We start from the raw sequence: 23776 nt of genomic DNA on the forward strand, positions 1-23776 counted from the left end.
TCTTCGGCGCAGACTAATTTTTTTGTGGGAGCTTTAAATAGGAAAGGACCTGGGCTTGTTTAAGTTAGTAAAGATATTTCACATCTCCTCCAAGAGGAGTCTTCATTTTTAAGACAAAAGGTGGAGGGTCCCAGGTATGCAATTCATAGGAGTCATAAGACCGCCCTAAACTGGATGACTGAAAATCTACATAATCAAACACCATTTTCAGTTATTATAATTAAGTAAGTAAGATGGGAGCAAAGCAAAAATAAGAAGTCTACACCACTCTTTGAAATATCAGCGGCAGTGCGACCTGATATGACTTATGTGCACATGCGCAGTGTGAACTATAGGGGGCGACAGGCTCCTGCTATCACGCTGGAGCCGGTAACAGGGCGGAGAAGAAGAAAAATGCAGTTAACTGTTTGTTTTGATTGCATTAATCAGCTCGTGTAGGTTAGCAGCAGTCAGCCTCATTCGATCTGAGTGGAAATATTACCGTATGGCTTCATTTTTATGAGCTACGAGGGTAAAGTGGGGAGGAGTTCAGATTTAAATAGTTAAAATCGACTAACTGGACCAGCTACTTCACATGTTAGCGAACATCGGAGCTTCCTTTAAACATTTTTATCCTGAGAACAGCGAAGAATAGGAGAGACTGTAATAATCACACGGTGAGTTTGAAACCTGACATGACTCTGACTCCACTTCCTGCTGTTGACACACTCCAACAGGCTACAGTTTAATGTTATCTTTTAGCATGTTAGCTTATCCGTCAGCACAGTTTAGTGTAGCTGAACTTGTCGGCTGTCAAAAGGTGAGCACAGGTGGGTTAAAGGTGGTTGTCATCAGGTTTAAAGTCTACTGAGGTTTATTATCTTTTTCTAATTCTACTGATTAACGTCATGTCAGTTTACGGTAATCCTCCGTTCCCCTCCCCAAAGCCACACCCACAAGGGCCTTCAGCTGTGGGAAAATCCATACACCAAGCTCCCCGTGACTGCGATCATACAGATCACATATGTCATTGTGAAACATCTAGGAATGAACTGAGCAACCAAGTCTTTAAAGTCTATTCATAAACAAATAAGTCAATAAATAAACCAAATAATGCCATTATATACAATGTAAATCAGTGTAGCTGTTTATGAATTTAAAAAGTAAAACATAATTTTGTAATTTTAGTTTGAATTTGTATTCATTTGCTTCAATGTGTAAGTGTAAGCCCAAGGGGCCGTGCTGTTTACTGCAGCTGCATTCGCATTCACATTGAACTGTCTGTGAAAACACTGAGGCATTTTACTTTTCATAGAATCTATATATATATGGTGGTCTCAGAATCTCATCTCTGCTTTTTGCGGATGATGTGGTTCTGTTGGCTTCATCGGGCAGGGACCTCCAGCTCGCACTGGAACGGTTCGCAGCCGAGTGTGAAGCAGCGGGAATGAGGATCAGCACCTCCAAATCTGAGGGATGAGTTCCTGCCCCAAGTGGAGGAGTTCAAGTATCTCGGGGTCTTGTTCGCGAGTGATGGGAGAAGGGAGCCGGAGATCGACAGACGGATTGGGGCTGCGGCTGCAGTGATGCGGCCGCTGCACTGGTCCGTCATGGTGAAGAGGGAGCTGAGTGTAAAAGCGAAGCTCTCAATTTACCGGTCGATCCCTACCCTCACCTATGGCCATGAGCTGTGGGTAGTGACCGAAAGAACGAGATCGCGGATACAAGCGGCGGAAATGAGCTTCCTCTGAAGGGTGGCTGGCCTCTCCCTTAGAGATAGGGTGAGAAGTTCGGCCATCCGGGAGGGGCCCAGAGTAGAGCCGCTGCTGCTCCACATCGAAAGGAGCCAGCTGAGGTGGTTTGGGCATCTGACAAGGATGCCCCCTGGGTGGGGTGTTCCAGGCATGTCCCACCGGGAGGAGGCCCCGGGGCAGACCCATGACACGCTGGAGAGATTATATCTTTTGGCTGGCCTGGGAACGCCTTGGTGTCCCCCCCAGCTGGGTGTCCCCCCCCCCCAGCCACCTCCTTCACTAGCTGAAGGAGGTGGCTGGGGAGAGGGAGGTCTGGGCTTCTCTGCTTAGGCTGCTGCCCCCGCGACCCGGCCTCGGATAAAGCGGATGAAGATCGATGGATGGATGGATGGATGGATGGGTGATTTAAGTGTTCTAATTTCTCTGAGCATTGTAATAGACATATTAATAACGTTACTTGTGTGAATACATTGGAAATCTGCGATTGTTCACCTCTGAACACTGGTGGGATGAGGAGGAGTGTAATCCATAGTTACAGAAACACCTTTAACACCTACACAGAGCTTTGTGAAGGCTTTAGGGGTAAAACAGCTTGTCTCAGACAGAGAGTGAGCTGAAAGGCTTCATATACCTCCTAAACTAAACCATAAATAGTATAGTCCCGGGATAAAAATGTAGTGCTGTAAATGAGCGGAATCGTTCCCTTTAAATCATTCAGTAATCACACTACAGCTTATTGTGTTTCTGTGATACAAGTTAAATTCATATTTATCTGATTAGTCTTTCATGTCTCTGCTTCTCCTAGAGTGCAGGTGGTGTGGTCAGGGTTGTCCAACCTGTCCGTCAGACCTCCGTGTGACTCTTGTTTGAGTGGAGGGGGAGGGAACAGGAAGGAAAACACCCGGGGTCAGGATGCCTCTATTCTTCAGGAAGAGGAAGCCCAGCGAGGACTGCCAGAAGAGACTCGAGTATCAGCTGTGCCGGGTAAGAAGAAGAAGCTGCTGGTGCTAGTGTTAACGTATCTATCACAAATCCACCCGCTTACTCTTAGTTATCCTCCTCAGTCTAAGGAAGCTGGTGCTGATGACATCCTGGACATCTCAGCCTGTGGGCTGTCAGAGGTGAGAGGAAAGCTGCACTGATCCCTGACAGCCATCGTGTTGTGGTTTACACATTAACCTGATGAGTAACAGTAGCCTTTATTTCTCTTTTTCTGTTATGTTAGCAAACTACTAATACTTCTAAACTACTAGTATTTTTGCTCTCTGTATAGCTATATGAACATCTGTTTACTTAACCTATTTGTGGATAATCTGTTCATCAATATTCCCACCTTTTATACTACCCATATCTGTATATAATCTGCTCTTATTGCACTTACTGCTCTTGCACTTCTGATTAGAAGCAAATTGTATTTCGTTACCCTGCATATATATTTTATATATTTATACATGTGTTATGACAAAAAAGTCCTAATCTATCCTAAACAAAGGAAAAACTCTGCAAACAGAAGAGAAATGGAAGAGAGCAGGGAGTCATTAGTGGGAGCACTAATGAGTCACAATGTGAATCGATTAGTTAGCAGTTTTCGACTTCTATTAAAAAAATAAAAAAAAAGCCAAGTTGGAGCTAAACTGTGTTTTTATTATTGCTATTTTTGCTGAGAGATTACTTCCAGCTGTGCCACCATCAACAGAACAGCATTTTTCTTTCATTCTTTTCTTTGAGTCTTTTATCCCATTTTTTTTCCTGAGATTGACTAAGATGTGATTAAATTGTGCTGGCTACAGCTAATGTTTTCGTGTGTTACATCACAGGCCCCCTCGAGTGCCTTTTCCATCAGCAAAGTGCTTCATAAGAAGGTGAGACAGAGTTGCAGAGCTTTTAAGTGGTTTGATATTTATTTACTCAGTGAAGAGTTTCTGCAAAAAATCTCACACACAATATTCCTCAGACTCCAGAACTTAGAGCTTCAACTAGTGCTTTAGCTCCTCCTCTTTTTAGCTATCTCTCTTCTGACTGGCCAACCCTCACAGACTAACAGCAGATAGAGCAATGAAAATGTTACCTCTGTTTCTTTCATTCAGGTACTTATCCTCCACAACAACGAGCTGCGGCATCTGTTGCCCAAAGGCATTGACATCAGCACCCTCATTACATTAAAGGTAAGCCCTGGGACCCTGTGACATCATCATATCCTCTTCATAGGTGATGGTGTTTCTCTCGTTTTTTGTTTTTAAACGTACTGCATTTCGAATGTGTACCTCAGCTTGAGGCTCATAGCTCATCATCGTTTTTAACTCTGTGTTACCTTAGAGTTTGTTAGAGTTAGCATGCAGATGTTAGTGCTGGATTTATTTTCTGAGAAAACCCTCCTGTGACCCTCCGAAGGTTTTAGACCTGCATGAGAACAAACTCACCTCTCTGCCAGAGGACATCGGGAAACTGACGGCGCTGCAGGTAAAGCCTGCTCTCCAGTTATACGGGAAGTAAGTGTGAATAAATGTCGTCAGCATCCACCTGCGGTCTTTCTTCTTCTGTCAGATCCTGAATGTGGAGAAGAACCGTTTGAAGGCCCTGCCAGATTCCATCGGGAACCTGTGCCTCCTGCAGACTCTTAATTTAAAGGGTACGATGCTTCCTGCTTGCTTGCTCTGAAGCGAGATGAGTCACAAGAAGCTAGTTGTGTATTTTCTTTTTCTCTAACAGGAAACTGCCTCACTGAGCTGCCGTCCTCTGCTGGTTCTCTGAGCAGCCTGCGGACACTCGATGTGAGTGACAACAACATTGTGACGCTTCCCAAAGCGCTGGCCTACATCCGCACCTTAGAGGTGAGGTGTCCACTGATTCAGACCTACAGGAAGGCTGAAAACAAACTGGTGTTTTATAAGTGTGTGTGTGTTTCTGTGACAGAGTTTTAGCCTTGATGCTGCCATGATGTCCTTCCCACCTTCGTCTGTGTGCACAGAGGGAACAGAGAGCATCCAACGCTTCCTGTGCACGGGTAGGATTTGCCGCTCGTGGTCACTCATTTATTTGTTGATTAACGGCAGAAAAACGTAAACCTACAGGGTTCCTGTCTGAGATCACAGTCAAGAAAATTAATCTTAAAATGTCTTATTTCCTCAAACTGTAGGTGAGAATTCTGTTGATTGCTGCCTTTCCTACTGGCTCACTGAGATTTAGTAGCTCCTTAGATTTACCACATAGGGCGCAGATGCTGATGCTTCTTTGCTGTGTTGGAAATAATGAGCCTGTGGCGATGACGCAGACTAAATTGTAATCGATTGATGGTTTCTTGTAACAACAGTGAAGTTTTTATCAGAAGTTTAATCTTTTCTAAACATGCTTCAAGTGAGTATTTATCTATTTGCATCAGTGATACAATAATAATAAAAAAGGCACAGTCTGTTCAGAATTCATAGAAAATAAATAATGATAAATAAATAAATCTGTTTTTACACATTAATCTTGAAATTTTAAATTTGAGGAAACAAGAAATGAAAATGTTGGTCTTTCTGTGTTTTCCCGTGCCGCGTCACAGATGAGGTAAGCAGATGATGATGCTGATTTGTTGTTCGGTTCAAAATGCAGAAGTGCACAGAAAAAAAGGAAAGATAGCAGGGAGTTTGTTTCTAATTTCCAGTATAAAGAAAAAAACTGGTTTAAAAAAGATTTAAAAAAGGGTTAAAAATACAACATTTTTTTCCACACGACTCTGTGTTAGTTCTTATTTACTACGTCTTAAAAAAGGTCTTAAAAGGAAAAACTTTGATATTTTTAAATAGTGCAGGAACTGTGCAGCCTTTGGTGTAACAGCACGTTCATGTAAACGTGATATGAGCCGAGTGTGGCTAATGTTAGCAGCTCTGGCAGCAGTAGACTTCTTCCTTCGCTAGTTAGCGTCAGCACGTCTGTGTGAATGTGGTTTACACCTCGATCATATCGGTTGGCTTTGGGTGCCCGGTCTGCATGTTTTTAACTTCCTGTCACAGAAAAAGAGACAAAGCTATGACTTTGTCTTTGAACTGATGGTGTTGTACATGAATGGAACGTGAATAATTAGTTTAAAGATTTCAGATGCTTACAATATATTGCATATAAAAGAAATGTTGTAGAAAAACATCAGATGAGCTTAAGGTCCGGGACACCGGTTTAGCTCAGTGCGTTGAGCGGGCGGTCACATGCCATACGAGAGATATGGCTGAGAGTGGCCGGCCCAGGTTCGAAACCAACCCGTGGCTCTTAGCCGCATGTCATCCCCTCTCTTTCTCCTTCCGCTTTCCTGTCAATAAAGCTGAAAAAGGCAAAAAAAGAAAAAAAAAAAAAAAAAAAAAAGCTTCAGGTCTTCCACAACAGAGTTACTCTAAACAAACGGCAATAAATTCTACAAAGAGTTCAGTAAAATTCACAGATTTGACACGAACACAGACACTGAATCTGAAATCAGAACATGCATGTGTATTTTTACTGTTTCACTTCTCCCTCTCTCGTATGTGTGCGGTTACTTCTGCTGAGGCAGCGACTTTCATCTTGGCATTACCTCATGTTGTTTTAATCAGGCCGTGAGAATTCCTGGTCCAGCCTGCAGCTCCACCACTTTAACAGCATTGTACACTTTGCTGACCGTAGCATCAGGAGGCTTATGAACTCAAAAGACCTGCATATGCCCTCCTGGTTAATGAACAGCAGTTATTAAGGTGGAACCCATCTATAGAGACCAAAACTGTTGTTTTGGCACAAGTTAGAAGTTTTAATATCTAGGCTTCTCTGTGTCACATCACGGTGTAAACTAAAAATGTGCTGTATGATTGTTGTGGTTTGGGCAGCATGAAGGTGAATTGACTGGTTGGTTGGTTTGCTTTCCAGAGCTGGGAGAGGAGTACTGCCCACCCTCTCAGTACCTCCTGCCGGTGCTGGAGAGCGACGGCGGCAGGCAGAGCTCCGACTGCCTGGATGGGTTGGATGAGGCCTGGCAGGTACAGCTTTCTCTTGTGGAGTGTGTAGAGGACACGAACACCAGCTTCTTTGATACGTTTATGGATTTCTGTGTGAGATACTACAAGTGTCTTTCAGTGTTTCCTCTTTTTCTGTTGCAGAACAAATTTAGTGACTACGAGAAGAGAAAGGTTGGTGACAAGACATTCCTCATTTTTCTTCAACATCTTTTAATATCTTAGTTTTATCTAGTACCTTTTCTACTTCTTTCAGGCATACAAGTTTTCTTTAATTCCTGTGTCGTTTTTCTGCAACACCAGGGTGAAGAACAAAGTTATAGCACATCTTTCAACACAACTACTAGCTTTTACCGAACTTTTGAGTACATTACACAAAGAGAACAAAAGCCCTTCTCCTAGGAGAGAGCAGTTTTGATGTAATTTTTTTCGGTCAGTTTCAAACACGAGGTGCCATAAAGGACAGTACACGTATCTGATTTCCTGCTGTCTTCTGAAAATAACTTTTTTGACCACCAACTTCTCAACTGAAGCGTTACTGTGGTGCACCACAAGGTTCGATTTTAGGTCCCAGTTTAATTTCCATTTCTAGACTCTGATAAGTTTTGTAGTTCCTTTGCTGCTTTTTTGTGTTTTAATTGTTTCAGTGAAATTAAATATTCTTATTTTATTTGTTCTTATTACAATTTCTTGTTCTGTCCCCACAGAATTTTTTTTATTTTTTTTAGCTTATTATTGTGGAAACTGGCTGCAGACTGTAGCAGTAGTTATTATTTAGAGGGCTGAGAATCTGCAGATAAGGCTTTCTGTTCAGAGGTGTTGCATTATTTTTACATGAGCTGAATAAAGTGAAACCTGTGTTTGAGCAGCTGAAGTTTGAAAGTTTTCTGACTGGTTTGTATGTCCTGCAGGAGCAGAAGCAGCAGGAGAAGTTGGCCTTCGAGAAGCACCTGGAGGAGAAGCAAAGGGAGCATACCCAGCTTGTAATGATGAAAAACTCCAACAAGGAGAACATCCTCAACTCAGTCCGACAGGTAATAACAACCGCCCAGAAGTCTTCTTGATAGGTTTAATTGTCAGCTCCTTCTTTCTGTTAACACCGAATCATCCCTGATGATGATGATTCTGTGTGTAATTCCTAAAATTGCCTGTTTTATATGCTGTGTGTGCCTTTTAGGAGCAGGAGAGGGTGGAGCAGGGCGTCAGCAAGCAGCAGAGAGCTCAGGAGGCTGAGAGGCAACTGGTGCTGGAGAAAGTCAGACAAGCTGAAGACAACATCAGCAGTCGCATCAGCAGCCTGCTGATGGACAACAACAGGTCTGAAGGAGGGGTTTCTGCGGATACTTTAAATATGGCGTCTCCACTGATGAGTCTGTGCTAACTGCAGTGTGTTCATCTGCATCCTTGCAGGCAGAAAAAGAGTGCAGAGTTCCTCCAAGCCATGGAGGAGGATCGGTGAGTGTTCTGACCAATGATCCATAACACACAGGGAAGAGAAATAAGACTCTACAACACAGCAGCACTCATCCAATTGTTTCCCACTTAGCTGTCTATTTCTGGAGCACTTTGTGAAGGAGATGCATAAAGTGCTTTCAGGGATGGGAGGGTAAAAAAAAAAATAACAGCAGGACAAAAGAACACTTTACAAACCAGTTTGGAGGGCTTGATTTTCATATTCTGATATTAATGGAATACAGATCGTGAGTTGCTGCGTTGCTCCTGTCTGGAATCTGACTCCATCAAAGCCAGTGGCGATGCTGTATTGTGATGGAGGTGCTGGTAGTTGTGTGAGATATTTCATGAGGGTACAGCGTGGTCCTAGTTGGACTTCAGTTGATATCTTGTCAACACATTACAAAGATGTTTTGTTGATAAAGTCACAGTGATTGTTTCTTCACATCCTGTTTAGGACTTAGCCTTTTTAAACACAGGAAGTTATAGAAAGTTCCTGTAAGTCTGCAGTGAAATGCTGAAACAAAATGTTTTCCCCTCAGGATCCGTATGGAACATCTGACCACCATCACGCAGGAAGAAGCTAACTCACTGAGGAAGAAGGAGGTGGCAGGTATAGAGCTTGTCTCATTCAGGCATTAAAACACATAATTTTACTCAGTTTTTTCTACTCTGGCTCTGTATGATATCATAGAGAGGGGATCTCCCTAATATGGTCATCTCAGGTATGGAAAGTTGATACTTAAAGTGTGAGATAAAGAAGGATTATTTTGAAGTCTGAATCATGCAAAGCTACTCTAAGAATGAAAACATAGAGCTGGAAAAGACAAAAACGTAGCTAGCATGCTCCTCATGTGGTGTTTTCTTCCCCTCTCCTTGCTCTCTGTTTTTAGCGGCCATGCAGAAGATGCTGTCTGACAGCTGCGCCATGAGCCTCCTCCAGGAGGCCAGTGACTACCGCAGACAGAGCCTGGTCACTGAGGCCTGCAGGAGGTCAGAAACACACATATACACAAACCATAAACAGGGAGACCTGTGACAGCTTTTGGAAAGATGTTGTAATCTCTTCTCCTTATGTAACAGTTTAGAGAATTTAGACAGGAAGTTTGACAAGATGCTGTGCCTCCAAGTTCTGGACAAGTCCAAAGCTATCGCCCAGATCTTACAGGAGGTAGGATGAGTAGAAATCAAACCCCCACTCTGTTTAAAGCTGCTGGACTCGGTAACCCACCTCGGTGACCTGCCTTGAATGGTTGTCTTTGCAGGAGGAGATGCAGAAGGCAGCATTCCAGGCGCTGCAGCTCCAAAAAGACGCCGTTCATGGGTACATCCGTAACCAGGTCGGTGACGATGCATCATTGTTTTTTTATTTGTTTTTTTATTTTGCTTTGTTTTGTTTTTACAGCTCGTTTCTGCCAGAGGTCCAAAAAACTCAGTTAATTCAAGTCTAAGGAAAAAAAAATAGCTGAAAATGAAAAGACACTGGGCATTAACGTCATTTTACTTTTTCCCACAATCTGCTCATAATCAGATTCATCTTACTCATCCTAACAGTAATGAAGATGTCCAGTTTAAGTTGCTTCTCATAGATTATTATAGCCTCGGCAGCATGTCCCCTCTCCTTGCTTGCCTCATGTCTGCTTCTCCACTGTCCCTCAGATCCATCTCATAGAGGGTGAGTTAATGCAGCTGACTAAACTGGAGATTAAAAGACACAATCTGGATGCTGAGAACCTGCAGGTGGGTGTCACCGCCTTCTTTGTTTGCCCTCCCATGTTTATTTTCACTTCCATGTCATCGCTTCATGGCAGCAGCTTTAAATGTGCGACTTAAAACGAGTGACAGAGGCAACTACAGTAAACAAACTGTTAAGGTTTTAACTGGCTACCAGTGAGGTTTCAGGAAGAAAGCTTAAAAGCAAAACAGCAGCCAACATTAGACAGTCCTTTTAACTGATCGAGCTGCGATCAATAAAAATGCAAAGAACTGTCAATGCAGGGTTATCAAAAAACAAACAAACGCAAGACTAAAAAGGTGTTCCCCAAGGTTCAGTTCTGGGACCACTGCTATTTATTTTATATGTAAATAATTTCAGTCATATAAGACAAGTACAAACTTGGATTTTATGCTGATGACATGGTGATGAACTGCTCTGCACCTCCTCAGGACCACCTCTCTGTCAGCAGCAGACAGCTTTTAATACAGTACAGCTCAAACGGTGTGATTTATGCTGACAAAAGTAAACTGATGAAACTGTTTCATGTTGTGTATTTTTGCTGTGTATAGTCACGTGTGTGCTGCTACTTTATGCGACTGCTGTTGGTTGTACTGCTGTCTGCTTTGGTGCGGAGGAAAAGATTCATATTAACTCATTCATATTAGTTCTTTTTTATTTACTTATTTTTAACGATGGAGTCACACTGCATTTTTTCTATGGTATTTTATTATAACATTGCACTCGAGTCCTGCATGGCCTTTTGAATTTGATATCCAATTTTTTTTTGTGTAATATTTAAATTTAAGTTTTTGTAATGTTGAATAAATAAACCTTAGTACTAACAAACATTGACTGCCCACAGCTGATAATGATGTGTGTGTAACGTCACTCCATTTGTGTGTGTTTGTGTGCAGGAAGTTCTGGTGGAGCAGCGCACGGCGCTCAGCGACATGTTGCAGCAGCTGCTGAAGCAGAGAGACCAGCGAGAGCAGGAGCTGCTGCAGGTTCTGGTGAGGAATTATCTCGTGGCGGTTTTGTTCTTCTTCTCCTAATTTCCTGTCATGTTTCTCCACTTCCTGTGGTGGGTGTTCATATTAAACATTAAGGTTCAAATAATGAGGTCAGCTTCCATACAGCAAGGCTTTGGTCTACTCTTAGTACTCCGTTTCATATAGTGACCTGAAACAGAATGGGCTCAGCATAGTCAACTTGTACCCTCTGTTTGTGAGAGGCAGCCAGTCAGAAGAAAGTTGGCCTAAAGGGGGAGGAGCTCAAACAGGTTGTTTCAGAGAGATGATGAAGGCTGCAGGTCTTGCAAGTCCCAGTATAAGATGAAGAAGTTCCACAACTCTCGGTGCTGAATCCAATAGAATTTGCTTTGTACATCCTTCCTTTATGTGGTGTCATTCAGTCATTTTCTGACATTTTTTTAATCATTTCTATACTGATGACATTCTGCTGTGTGCGTCTTTTAAGCCTTAGCGGATGAACAGATAACCGTTTATCTCGCACTATCTCTCCATCAATGATCTTGATTGGGTATTGTGTGATTATTGATCCTCCTGAACTATATAAATGTCAGTCAAACTCTTTCTACCTTCTCACAAGTCCAGCGTTCGTGATCTTTTCATTATATTTGATTCTTCTTTGAGCTTCAACTCTCATGAAAAATCAGTTTCACAATCCTGTTTCTTTCAAATACATTTCTGGTTTCTTTTCTTTTATTCAGTTTTAACTTTTACATTTTGTATTGCAATTAAATGCATTTTAATTTTCTATTATATTTTAATGTTTTTATTCCTTTTGTTGTTATGATGGCTTTGTGACCAGATGTCTATGAAAACTACTTTATAAATAAACTTTATACCTGTTTGTAGAGTTTGTGTTTCCTGTTCTGAGGATAAACAAAAACCCATGTTGTGTTTTTCAGGCTGAGATGGAGCTGAAGTCTGAGTCCAACCAGCAGAACTACTGGATGATCCAGTACCAGAGGCTGCTGGACGCTAAGCCGCTGTCACTCCGCATGCAGGTTACATAGCACAGATGAACATCTGCAACATCTGGAAACAGAGTGTGGCATCCCACCTAAAGCTGTAATCTCTCTGCAGGAAGCGGGTGTGGAGAAGGAGCTGGTGAACTTGCTGTGCAAACTGTCCGCTCAGCACTACCTGCCCATCCTGGCTCATCATCGAGTGACGACCGAGGCGCTTCACCACATGAGCTCCTCCGACCTCAAGAAGGTGCGTCTGCAGCGCAAGTTTCTGTCTGGGCTGCTCGATTTGTTTTTTGTTTTTATTTTTTAAAATGTTTATCTTGATTATCTGTCATATTAACTGGAAGCCATTTGATTGGCCCAGGTCTAGTTTCTGCACCAGCATCTGTATGAACATCAACATCAAATAATCAATCTCCAGCGTAATGAAACAGAAAATTGGTTTATTTCACTCCATTATTTAGTTACTACTTCTGCCTTATTGAATATTAAAGATGAGATTGTTACCAGAGACAGGGCTCAGCCTGGCTCTGGATCCAGCAGTGTTTTGGACAGATTCTTACTTTTGACAGATCAGACTAAACTATACATTTGATGTTGTTATTTTCATAAATCGGGTAAAATTAGAAAAACAGGGAGGTGCTGTTTTGATGGTCTCTACTCTGAAGGTGAATGGTGTCTTGATTCACCTTCGTCACTGAGTAGCTGACATAGCCATCTGCAGGTTTCTATTCTCCAACTGGATCATGTTGCATTTAAAGATAATCTCAGTGTAACTTTTAAAGCTTTGTTTTTTTGGATCCATGGTGCCATGTCACATCCAGGTTTATGAAATCATCAGCTTTATGGAATTCTTTGTTTTCAGTTGGGCATCAGTGAAGCAGGAATCCAGAAAGCTCTTCTGAACTGGGCCCGGGAACGCCAGCCTCAAGGTACAGTCCACACATCACACCACAGCTGAGCGTTAGTCACATTGTAACACTGACACACTGCAACTGTTTAATGGGACAGAGATGTTAGATTTTCAGTGTTTAGCATGTGGAAAGTGACGTGATCCGTTTCCTCCTCTACAGGACCTTGTAAAGTCACCAAGCAGGAGGCGGAAGTGGAAGTCACCCCCTCTGCGCCATCTCCTTCCCCGCCTCCGTTCTTTCCCAGCACCTCAAACATCCAAATGCCCAGCCCACCACTCACCCCGGGGACCCCGGGGACCCCCGTCACCCCGTCAGCACCTACCCCTGTGGAAGGGCCGGGAAGCTCAGACTGTGTGGTCTGCATGGAGACCGGGGTAAGAAATGCTAAAATGGTCATGAGTTTAGTCTCAATGAGATTATAAGATCAGATGTCAGATTTGAGAGCAGAAAACACGTTTTTAGCATAAAAAACTGTTTGGGGTTTTAATAAAGGGGCAAAGTGACAAGTTTGACTGACAGGCATGATCTCAGTTATACAAACATGATTTACTGAGGTTTAGTACAAGTGTTGCTGCTGGGAGCATTAATGCATTAGAAATGAGGAGGAGGTGTTATCAGGATGAACGCTGAACCATTGTGCTCTGAAACCTGGATTTTCTGATTTTTTTTTTTCCCCTCATTTCTGATCTGATCTTAAATGGCAGTAAAACTTAACAAGTTTTATTCACCAAAACTGGAGCTCAGGCTTCTCGGTCAGTCTGTTGGTACAGCATCCTCACAGCAGCCCTATTATTGGCTAACTGCACTGAAAAGGCTCCAACAGCACAAACATGGTCCTGAGGTCCAGTTCAGGGACTCCAGTTAGCTGAGGTGAAGCCAAGCAGCTACACTGCCTGTGTGGCCATCCACCTGTCTGTCAAAGAGGCCACGCCCCTATTAATGCAAACTGTTCTTCAGATAAGATCCAATGGGACTGACACGCTTTTGGAGCCTTGTGTGGCCACTAGAGGAACTGCAGTTTTTGGCATGAGAGGTGTTAGTTTTTACGTTTTTTCCACTGTTAAGTATTTTGGTAATAACAGTCTCCACCTGCATGGGTGCAGAGGAAACAGGAAGTGCTGATGGCTCATTCAAGATGGTGAGAACCAGGACAGCCTGAAAGATGGCTTCAAAGTTCAGATTACTCACTGTCTCTCCTGTCTCTGCAGTCTCAGGTGATCTTCCTGCCGTGTGGTCATGTGTGCTGCTGTCAGGTGTGTAGCGATGCCCTGCAGAACTGCCCTCTGTGCCGGGCCAACATATCCCAGCGCATACGCCTCTACCACAACTAGACCCTCTTCCCTCACAACTGTCACTTTCAGCTATTTATGCATGACGATGAAGCTGCTGCTGTGTCGTGTCGAGAAGCTTTTAGTGGGTTTTTAAAGCGCTGAGCCACTTTTCCTGTAATCACCAAACTGTATTCTGTGAAGGACATTCTCAGATCTTTTTAACGTGTTTCCAGTCGTCTCTGGTGGATTTATTTGTGTCTGTTCTGTTTAAGTTGTGTAATTTTTATTTTATGTGATATATAAAGAGCCGAGTGGATGACACCACTCACTGACTGTTCACTGCCTTCATGACTGATGCGTGCCTTTTTCTATGACTTATTTTTTTATTTTTTTTTTAAATTCTAGTGTAGTAACCAAAGCTTAACGTTTAAATAACTCAGTATAATCTGGTGATCCTTAAAGATTTCTGTCCTCATTGCTCATCGTTTCCATCTCTAATTCGGCCTCTTACTGCTGCTTTTCCTTTCGTCCATCTGTTTCACCTGTACCATGTAACAAATGTCACCTGTCTGTGTGTAGCATCACTAATGCTGGTGTATTTTACCAAGTGCTCTTAACCTCTCGCATGCTTCAGTAAAGTCTCTCCTTTAAAAACTCCACATGAGTTTGTTCAGTGTCAGAGATTCCACCTCAGTGTCAATGTGATGATATCGTCAGACTGTATGAATATAAAATCCATACGTGTCATTTCCTGTGGTCAGAGTGGGTGTTTTTTTTATTGATTATAACTACACAGGCAGATATCTCAACACAGTGTATGTATATAAACATGAGCTATAAAACAACTACACACTCATTTCTGAGCTTTTTCTACCTTTACTGTGACCTTTAACGTCGATTTGAGGGTATAACATTTGGATTTGATTAAATCCTGAGTTCCATTTTATCGAGCTATTGATGAAGTTGGAAGGCTGGAGCAGTGTGATCAGAGATGTTACCTGGATCTAAGCCCAGCCTTGAAATATTCTGGATTTTCACTCAGTGACAGCACCTTTTCTAAACTTATTCACTATACTATACATTGAAATGATTATAATATGTTGGACATAGTGTGCTAGGCTCTTCCACAGAGTGACACTGAAATTAAAAATCTAAAGTTCTCACAGTTTGTTCAGTGTGAATCTTGTTTCCTGTAACTCGGCACAAAATCTGCTTCTCGGACTATGAAAGAGTATTTTGTATTTCTTCAGTGGTTTAGTGACCATCAGATCAATCACAAAAGTGCTCTTATTCCATAGATGACAGTCCCTGTGACAGCATATGAAGTGCTTTAACCAGTCCATTTATCATAATACCAGAGACTGTATCAAATGATTAATAATCTATAAAGAAATTTTTAAAAAAGAAAAAGAAAGTCTCTGACTTTTTCCAGAACATTCATCTGTTGTGGTTCAAGGTGAAGGAGTGAGGAGGTTTGCAGGAAATTTACTTGACCACGAGGTGGAGACAAACACAGAGCAGTCACTGTTTGATATTTGACATAAGACAACATTAAGCACTGTAGGCTAATATAATTTTTAAATGAGACATAATGAAGCTACATAGTGGATGAATCAGGAAATTAAATTAAAAAAATATGTTTTTTTAAGATGTTTTAGGCTCAAATTTAAGACAAATCAATAAAAATAAGTCACTTTGTAGCTGTTATTAATTAATACTTAAACGAAAATTATGTCTTCATCAAGTATAATGTTAACAAAAATGAAAGAATAAAGAATAAACAGCAGAAGTTGCTTGTGAAAGAATTTTTTACGTAAACTTTGTTATTTCTGATTTTCCTCCGGGGCTCTGAACGCAGCATCGGCCTGTGAGCTAATCACAGCGTGCCTGCCGTAAAGTGTGGCGTTGAGGGTCATCGTGACCAGTTAATTTTGTTCATTTGTATAAGTTTCTAGGTAATTGTCGACGAAGACAGCGACGGTGAGTGGATTTGTTTGCTTGTGGTTATAAATGTGAATTATAGACGAAAAAAAATAAATAAGTAAAATAGCGGATCGGATTTTTATCAGTCGGTTAGCTAGTATTCTAGCACGTTAGCATGCAGCTCAGTTATGTAGTCCTGAGTGAAGGTGAACATCTGCTAATTTAACTGTTTAACTGTTATATTTTATTCATTTCATTATATCTACTGTAAAAAGTAACCGAGATACCTGCTGGTCACGGAAAATGGTTTGTTGTGGCCCAAATAAAGAAATGCGGAACATATATTTCTGAGTGAAAAATGAAAGTATTGCTAATCAATGTGTTCAGAGCCAACGTTTCCTGTTTGACGAGTCAGCATGTATTTATCACACAGACATGTGTACATGTGCGAAGACAGTCTCATGCTTATAAGGATGAAAGTCGGATGATTAGAATTAAAGTCACGTTATGGTTTGTATTGTTTAATTGATTGTTTTTACTGAAAACTAACAGCAGTAGTGATGGGTCGTTCGCGAACGAAATGGCTCTTAGAGCCGGCTCTTGGACGTGAACGACGCGAGCCGGCTCCTTATCGCGAGCCGTCACGTGGGTTTTTTTTTTCTTTCTCTCACCCTCTCTCTCGCACTTTTTTTCCGCTTCACTCTGCACGCGAGCCTTGTGCTTTACGCTGGGCAGAGGGGGGAGGGGCGGTAGTTACACTCAGTAGCACAGGAACAGAGCCAGAGAGAGAGAAAGAGAGGCAGGGACAACAACATTAGAAAGGTATAGTAATCATCCACAACTATTTTCAGTTGCAGATGATAAAGGATTGAGAAAGTTTATTCATGCAGGTCCATATGACAGAGAATATGCATGTTCTTTTAGTTTTCATATTATAATTTATATTTAATTGTGTTGTGGTTTGCAGTGTTTTGTGTTCTTTTCACTTTAAATTTGTGAAAGGAAAAAGCTGAAAATTTAAATAGTTAAAAGTTGAAATGTGAATAGTTGATTTTTGTATTATATGATTTATTTATTACATTTTATGTGGAGTGAATAAATAAAAGTATATTTACGGTGGCCCCTAGAGACAAAGCACATACAAACTCCAAAACACGTAAAAACTCCAAAACACGTAAAAACTCCAAAACACGTAAAAACTCCAAAACACGTAAAAACTCCAAAACACGTAAAAACACGTACAAACTCCGAAGCACGTAAAAACTCAGAAGCATATAAAAACTCAGAAGCACATAAAAACTCAAAACACGTACAAAAGACAACAGAAGTGCTCCAGGATGCTGGGCGCAGTGTTGAGCCTTTGTTATCTTGTGGCTACACAAGCCAGCAAGTACCAACGACCGGATTTGGTGTGTGGTAATAACAGGTAAATGAACTTTTTTTTAAATTATTTGAATATATATATGAGTGCCTGTGTATAAATACACAAACAATACACACATGCTTTCAATTGTGTAATTTAAGTGATCTAGTAGCTCTGCTTTGGAAGTTCAGTTAATGCTAGAAATGTGTTTTGGAGTTTGTACGTGTTTTGTCTCTAGGGGCCACCGCATATATTTATATATAAACATATATAAATAAAACCACTTGTTTTTACGTTAGTAATTCCTTTTGTGCATAATTTTATATTATTGTTAATAATAAATTAATTAAAGCAACAAAACAACCTGAAGAGCCGGTTCGGAGCCGAAAGAGCCGGCTCTTTTTAGTGAGCCGAACCGAAAGAGCCGGATCTCTAAAAAGAGCCGGAAATCCCATCACTAAACAGCAGAGCTCTGCTTTACGTTTATTGGTTTCGAGTCTTCTGTTTATGGGCACTGTTTTCGTCTAGTATCTATTATAGAATAGATAAAACTTTATTCTGCGCCAGAGTCGAGCATCATCTTTGTTTCACCAAAACATTCATTCAGAACTTCATCTGTTTACATGTACACAGCAGGCAGCTGAACAAATGCAGCTTCCTGTCCAATAAACTCTGGGTTATTAACCATGACAGTGAAACTCTATCACTGTCACATCTGGGAACTTCGCCACTGCCTGGGTCACCCAAGGAAAACTGAACCTGAGTCCCCATCTGGGGCCAGTTAAGAGGAAAATAAGTGGCTGTGTCACATGAGCCAGGAGCGAGTTTACCAGGGTCTTAGCCTGAATGAGCCACACGTGTCCTAACTCCTGCTGTGGGACTGCATGCTGAGTGGCTCAGAGAGAATCAAACTCTTTGCTCCATGTTTAATTTAGTCCCTGAGGCTTTTTTGTATCCAAAACATGATGAGTTTCTGTTCTTGTGTTTCTGTCAGCAGTCATGTCAAATCCTGCCCTGCTCGTTCTGTACGGGACTCAGACCGGGACAGCTCAGGACACGGCACAGAGGCTTGCCCGGCAGGCACAGAGACGGCGGCTGCGGGTCCGAGTGATGCCACTGGACGACTACAATGTGGTGCGTAAGACCTTATTCAAAAATAAGGGGGGGGGTGTTAAAGTTTTCAGAGCTGTGACTCGATAAATGTGGAATAACTGTGGGGTCACAGTCGGTGTTTCACATGTTTATACCCAACTTTAGTCCCAGAGCTGCTCCTGAGTACTCCTCCTCAACCTCACAGCGTGCCTTTTTCCTCCCATCAAACAGGCCAACCTGATCACCGAGTCTCTGGTCGTCTTTGTTTGCTCCACTACTGGTCAGGGAGATCCTCCCGACAACATGAAGGTAAGAAAAATGAAAACTGGAAGAGTGAAAGGTGACCTTCCAAAAAGGAAATATTATTTTTAAGCACAATTACCTTTTTACTTCAAGTCTTTCCAGTTTGAAATTAACCAAGAGTTTTCCTTTTCAAAGTTTAGAGTGTTTCCCCTCTTCGTCCTGCTAAATGTAAGGATCTTTGAGGTCTGTCCATAAGGTTTTTGAGTCAGTCAGTCATGGTCAAAGCTTCAGAGTGAATTAGATTCGAATCCTCAGATTAAAATCAGATCAGATTCACGCGAAACACATGAAACACATTCTCGGCTGAGAGAGACATTAAAGCTTTTTTAAAACTGTTGTACACTATCAGTAGCGTCAGTAGCGTCGGACATAACAGGTGGATTTCTCCTGGACTTATCAATATGAAGGTAAAGTGTTGTATGGCTTCATTAAATGTAGTGAAGTTATATTAAAGAAAGAAGCTAATTCTGAGGGTCAGTGAGAACCTCTGTGGTTTTTCTGAAGAATGATAAAAGATTTCATGCACAGCCAATTATATTTTGAAAACCTTTACCTGTGTCTGAGACGTCCATGTGTTCTTTGTTTTAAGAATTTCTGGCGGTTCCTCTTTAAGAAGTCTTTACCTGCCGGCTCTCTGAGTCAGCTCGACTGCGCCATCCTGGGCCTGGGAGACTCCTCGTATCCAAAGTCAGTCCAGGATTTATGCTCGCTGTTCTCACCATTAGCCTACAGTGACTCGTCTGGTTTTTGTTAAAGCCTGTGCACGTTGTGTGCACCGCAGGTTCAACTTTGTGGCCAAGAAGCTTCATAAGCGCCTCCTGCAGCTCGGTGCCTGCGTGCTGCTGCCCGTGGGGCTGGCTGATGACCAGCATGACCTCGGGTAAGAGACAAGTGTAAACATGAACATGGCGGAGGGTTTGTTGCGCGTGTGCTGAGCTGACGGTGTGTTTGACGCAGAGCGGACGCTGTGATCGACCCCTGGTTTGCTTCGTTTTGGGGGAAAGTGTCGACTCTTTACCCGACTCTATCCGGCATGATGCCGCTGAGGGAAGACGAGCCGTGAGTATCTGCTCCATGTGTCCCTCTCTCAGAAAGCGTACGTTTAATTTATAGGTTTGTTCTGTCTTTTTTGCGACAGACTTCCTCCAACCTACACGTTCCACTTCCTGGACGACATGCAAGAGAAGGAGGAGGTCCAGCTGAGGATTCCCATGGATCAAACTGTCCCCTCCCAGTCTCACCCATTTCCTGCCAGAATGGTGTTCAACAGGAGGGTGACGGAGCCGTCGCACTTCCAGGACGTCAGGCACATTGAGTTAGACGTCACTGGGTCCAACATTGAGTACGTAACCTTGATCCCCTGAAGATTACTTTTCAGACCTGCATGGTTTTTTTGTCCTGAAACGCCTTGTTTGGAGCAGAATCTGCTCTGAATACGACCCTGAGTTTCAGTATTTAAGTAAAAGCAGTAAGCCTCGTTGGTCTGCCGCCATCTCCAGCTGTGTTGCTGTCCTCCAGGTTTGCTGCCGGTGACGTGGTGATGATGCGCCCATGTAACGCCCCTGAGGATGTGCAGCAGTTCTGCCAGCTGCTGAAATTGGACCCAGAGACCCGGTTCACTCTCAGCCCCACAGACAACACTGCAGGTCAGTCCCTGTTTCATAAATATCCCTTCCTATCAATGCACTTCCTTTCCTTTGAATAAATCTGACCTCTGAATGTTTTAATGACTCTTAGTCAGATCTATAATCTGTATATAAAAGATCGAGGTAGCTACAGTGACCTCACTGTTTTCATTTAAAAGCAGCTTGGAAATAATTTTAAGACAATCACTGATCAGTCTGAGTCTATCTTTCAGTCCCAGCCAGGCTTCCTCAGCCCTGCACGGTGCGCCACCTGGTGGAGAGTTACCTGGATATCGCCGCTGTGCCTCGCCGCTCCTTCTTCGAGCTGCTGTCCACCTTCGCCACCAACGAGCTGGAGCGGGAGAAGCTGGCCGAGTTCAGCTCAGCGGCGGGCCAGGATGAGCTGCATAACTACTGCAACCGACCCCGACGCACCATGCTGGAGGTAACGGTCGAAGAGGTGGAGCTTAGAAGCAATTTTGCAATTATTAAACCCAAACAGGATTCAGACCTGTGTAATAAATAAATCTGTCTTCATCTGCGTTTTACCTCCGATCTGCTCCTTGTTGCTGCAGGTCCTGGCAGATTTCCCTCACACCACAGCAGAACTCAAAGTGGACTATCTCCTGGACCTTTTCCCTGAGATCCAGCCTCGCTCCTTCTCCATCGCCTCCTCTCTGCGGGTAGATCATCCTTCTTTATTAGATTTAAAAAGTATTTATATTTTAGCGTTATAGCCGTCACTGTAAAGATGTGGTCTGCCTGCAGGCCCACCCAAACAGGATTCAGGTCCTGGTTGCTGTTGTTTGCTACAAAACCAAACTGTATAAACCTCGAAAAGGCCTCTGCTCCTCCTGGTTAGCCTCTCTGGATCCTGCACAAGGTACTCCACCTTATCTGTAGCATATGCTCACCGTAACTGTTAGCAGCCACCTACATACACTGATGATTAGATTAGGGCTGATTAATCAAATTCCAGCAGTGAACTGGCATCAAATGACGACTCTTTTTAAAATTCATTTTGGATATAAAGCTCTAATTTTGAACAAACCTCATGCAATGTAACCCTGAAACTACTTGTGGTATAGGATAGTCTTCATTAAATAAAGTTCAGCTGAAATCCTGAAGAACTTTAAATAATTAGATCGGATTAATAAGTCAGTCTAATTAAAGAATTTAAATGTTTTCCTAATCTGTGTCCCAGGCGATGTGTATGTGCCTTTGTGGGTGAAGAAGGGAAGTCTGAAGTTCCCCTCAGACAAGGAGACCCCGGTGATCATGGTGGGACCTGGAACAGGAGTGGCCCCCTTCAGATCGGTGTTACAGGAGAGGACCGCTGAGGGGAGAACTGGTGAGATATCTGATTACATTTCCCAATCGCTCCACAGTCTCTCAGAGCTCACGTGACGACACGCCTCTTCATCCTCTTCCTGCACGGCAGCTAACGTCCTCTTCTTCGGCTGCCGCTTCAAGTCCAAAGACTTCTACTTCAGGACAGAGTGGGAGGAGATGATGGAGGCTGGATTCCTCACCCTCTTCACGGCCTTCTCTCGAGACCAGGTCAGAAACACGCTCCTGTTAACCCTGTAAATAATCACCAATATGAACAACAGCAAATGGGAGATGATCAAACTTCCAGTGTCCAGGAGTTCGGTAGGTTTTGACCTTCAAGCATTATTGTGTTTGTTCAGGAGGCAAAGGTGTATGTGCAGCACCGTGTGAGGGACAATGGTGAGCTCCTGTGGGACCTGATCGCCAATAAAAACGCCTGTTTTTACATCGCTGGGTGAGTCTGAGGCCTCGAAGCTGCCGCTGATAACCTCCCCCACTGAAACTCAGGTTGTAGAGTTTAAAATACAATTCTGGGACAAAACAAAAACCCTGGTCTTTTATTGTCTAAGGATCACATCTGGAAGCTAGTTTTGATTCTTCTTTAACTAAACTTCAGGTCTTCTTTGTGTTTCCGTGCAGCAACGCTAAACAGATGCCAGCCAGTGTGTGCGACGCCCTCAAAGAGGCGTTCCAGCAGGCGGGAGGTGTGTCCGCTGAAGAAGCCGAGCAGATGCTGGCGACCATGGAGAAGACGGGTCGGTTTCAGAGCGAGACCTGGTCGTGATCGCTCGGCCCCAACAACCTTTTGACTACACTGGGATCCGTCCAGCTGTCAGAATCAACTTATTCCAACAAATGAAAGAATAACCAAAAGTCTCTGTTTGACGCTCTCTTCATAGAACGAGATCATTTCACCCCACAGAAAGTTCACACTTTGGCTCTGTTTGTGGGTTTGGATGCTTTTAGGGTTGGGCTTTAGCTTCATCTGCATATTTTCTACACACTACTTTAAAAACCTGAACAGGCTGCTTTGCTTTGAGCTAAGTCGACTGTTATTGTGACGCAGCCGCAGAGATGTGCTGCAGTAGATCATTGGACCAGTTTCCTTAATTCTTTCTACTGCGTTGGCCTGCTGTGGAAACCCAAACCAAATCTGGTGCTTCCTACACTTTCATTCATGAGAAGTCTCTGGAGGTCATGATGAAAAACCTCACTGATCCCCCAACATATGAATCATTTTAAAGTCAAGCAGTAGAAGATCTAAACCCTGATCCGTGAACGACGTACCCAATAGTTTTTAGCTTTTTCTGTGGAAGAGTACTGTAGTCACCACACAGTCTCTGGTGTACAGCATCACTGAATATTACCCAATAACAGGGACAGAGAGGATTGCATCTCACAACTGGAATCAAGTTACAGAAACAGTTTAAGGAACAAGTCGCTCTTCTCCTCCTTCCTGCCTCCATTTCTGATCGTCTGTGACATCAGGAGAATCTCAGCAGGTGGTGATCACAATATTTCATCACATCAGTTTGCCTGATTGCATCTAACCTGTATGAAATCATTTGGCGTGAACTTTTAGTCAGATAAACCCTTTGAGAACTGTATGCACTGCAGATAAAGGGCATGTTCATTCCTCCTGAACAGGAGTTATAATGGTAATCTGTGAAGTATTTATTGCCTTTCTTGAGCTTTATTAAGTGTGTTGACCAGAAAGTAAAACCAAGTAAACAGTGTTGCCTTAAAGTACGTCAGTGAGGTCCTAAACTCTTAAATGAAGCTATAAGCATTCAGTAAAATACGTCACAATAAACTGTCTGGATCTGAAAACTCCTCCAGAGTGTTTTTGTTTCTGGTTTCTTCCTGAAAATTAATAATTCATACAAGATACATCCACCATCAGGCTGCATCTGAAATTAGCCGACTATGAACACTCCAGTGACTAAGCTACTGATCATTACAGGAATGAGCCAATCAAATCATGCAAACGCCACAGCACTGCTGCTGACCACTCAATGTTATGAAAACAGCAGACGTTGATCATTGTGAGTAATCAGCCAAAGCAACGAGCGGCTAGCTCAACCTAAATTTTAAAGCTCCGGG

The 23776-nt window shown here is 42.7% G+C and overlaps 2 protein-coding genes across 2 annotated transcripts; both read left to right on the plus strand.

Annotated features, from left to right (window-relative positions):
* The first annotated feature begins 399 nt into the window (after positions 1–399).
* Positions 400–14853, plus strand: lrsam1 (leucine rich repeat and sterile alpha motif containing 1). The gene is made up of 25 exons (XM_085357913.1): positions 400–656; positions 2539–2717; positions 2798–2854; positions 3551–3595; positions 3821–3898; positions 4125–4193; positions 4278–4362; positions 4443–4564; positions 4647–4737; positions 6603–6712; positions 6833–6862; positions 7600–7722; positions 7866–8005; positions 8099–8143; positions 8683–8753; positions 9034–9133; positions 9224–9311; positions 9406–9480; positions 9800–9880; positions 10772–10867; positions 11788–11886; positions 11966–12097; positions 12716–12782; positions 12924–13138; positions 13973–14853. Exons 2-25 carry the CDS (start codon positions 2646–2648, stop codon positions 14093–14095), a joined length of 2214 nt encoding a protein of 737 aa, XP_085214039.1. The 5' UTR covers positions 400–656; positions 2539–2645; the 3' UTR covers positions 14096–14853.
* Positions 14854–15945: 1092 nt separating this feature from the next.
* Positions 15946–23317, plus strand: ndor1 (NADPH dependent diflavin oxidoreductase 1). The gene is made up of 15 exons (XM_085357914.1): positions 15946–16015; positions 18319–18455; positions 18645–18722; positions 19306–19403; positions 19498–19596; positions 19674–19775; positions 19855–20058; positions 20235–20362; positions 20575–20786; positions 20917–21024; positions 21110–21224; positions 21546–21692; positions 21783–21901; positions 22033–22127; positions 22313–23317. The coding sequence occupies exons 2-15, from the start codon at positions 18321–18323 to the stop codon at positions 22455–22457; spliced, it is 1785 nt and encodes a 594-aa protein (XP_085214040.1). The 5' UTR covers positions 15946–16015; positions 18319–18320; the 3' UTR covers positions 22458–23317.
* The last annotated feature ends 459 nt before the right edge of the window (positions 23318–23776 follow it).

Source organism: Diplotaxodon limnothrissa, linkage group LG7, assembly GCF_057381915.1.
Source record: "Diplotaxodon limnothrissa isolate DT_005_m linkage group LG7, D_limnothrissa_male_GT1.1, whole genome shotgun sequence".
NCBI classification, from domain to species: domain Eukaryota; kingdom Metazoa; phylum Chordata; class Actinopteri; order Cichliformes; family Cichlidae; genus Diplotaxodon; species Diplotaxodon limnothrissa.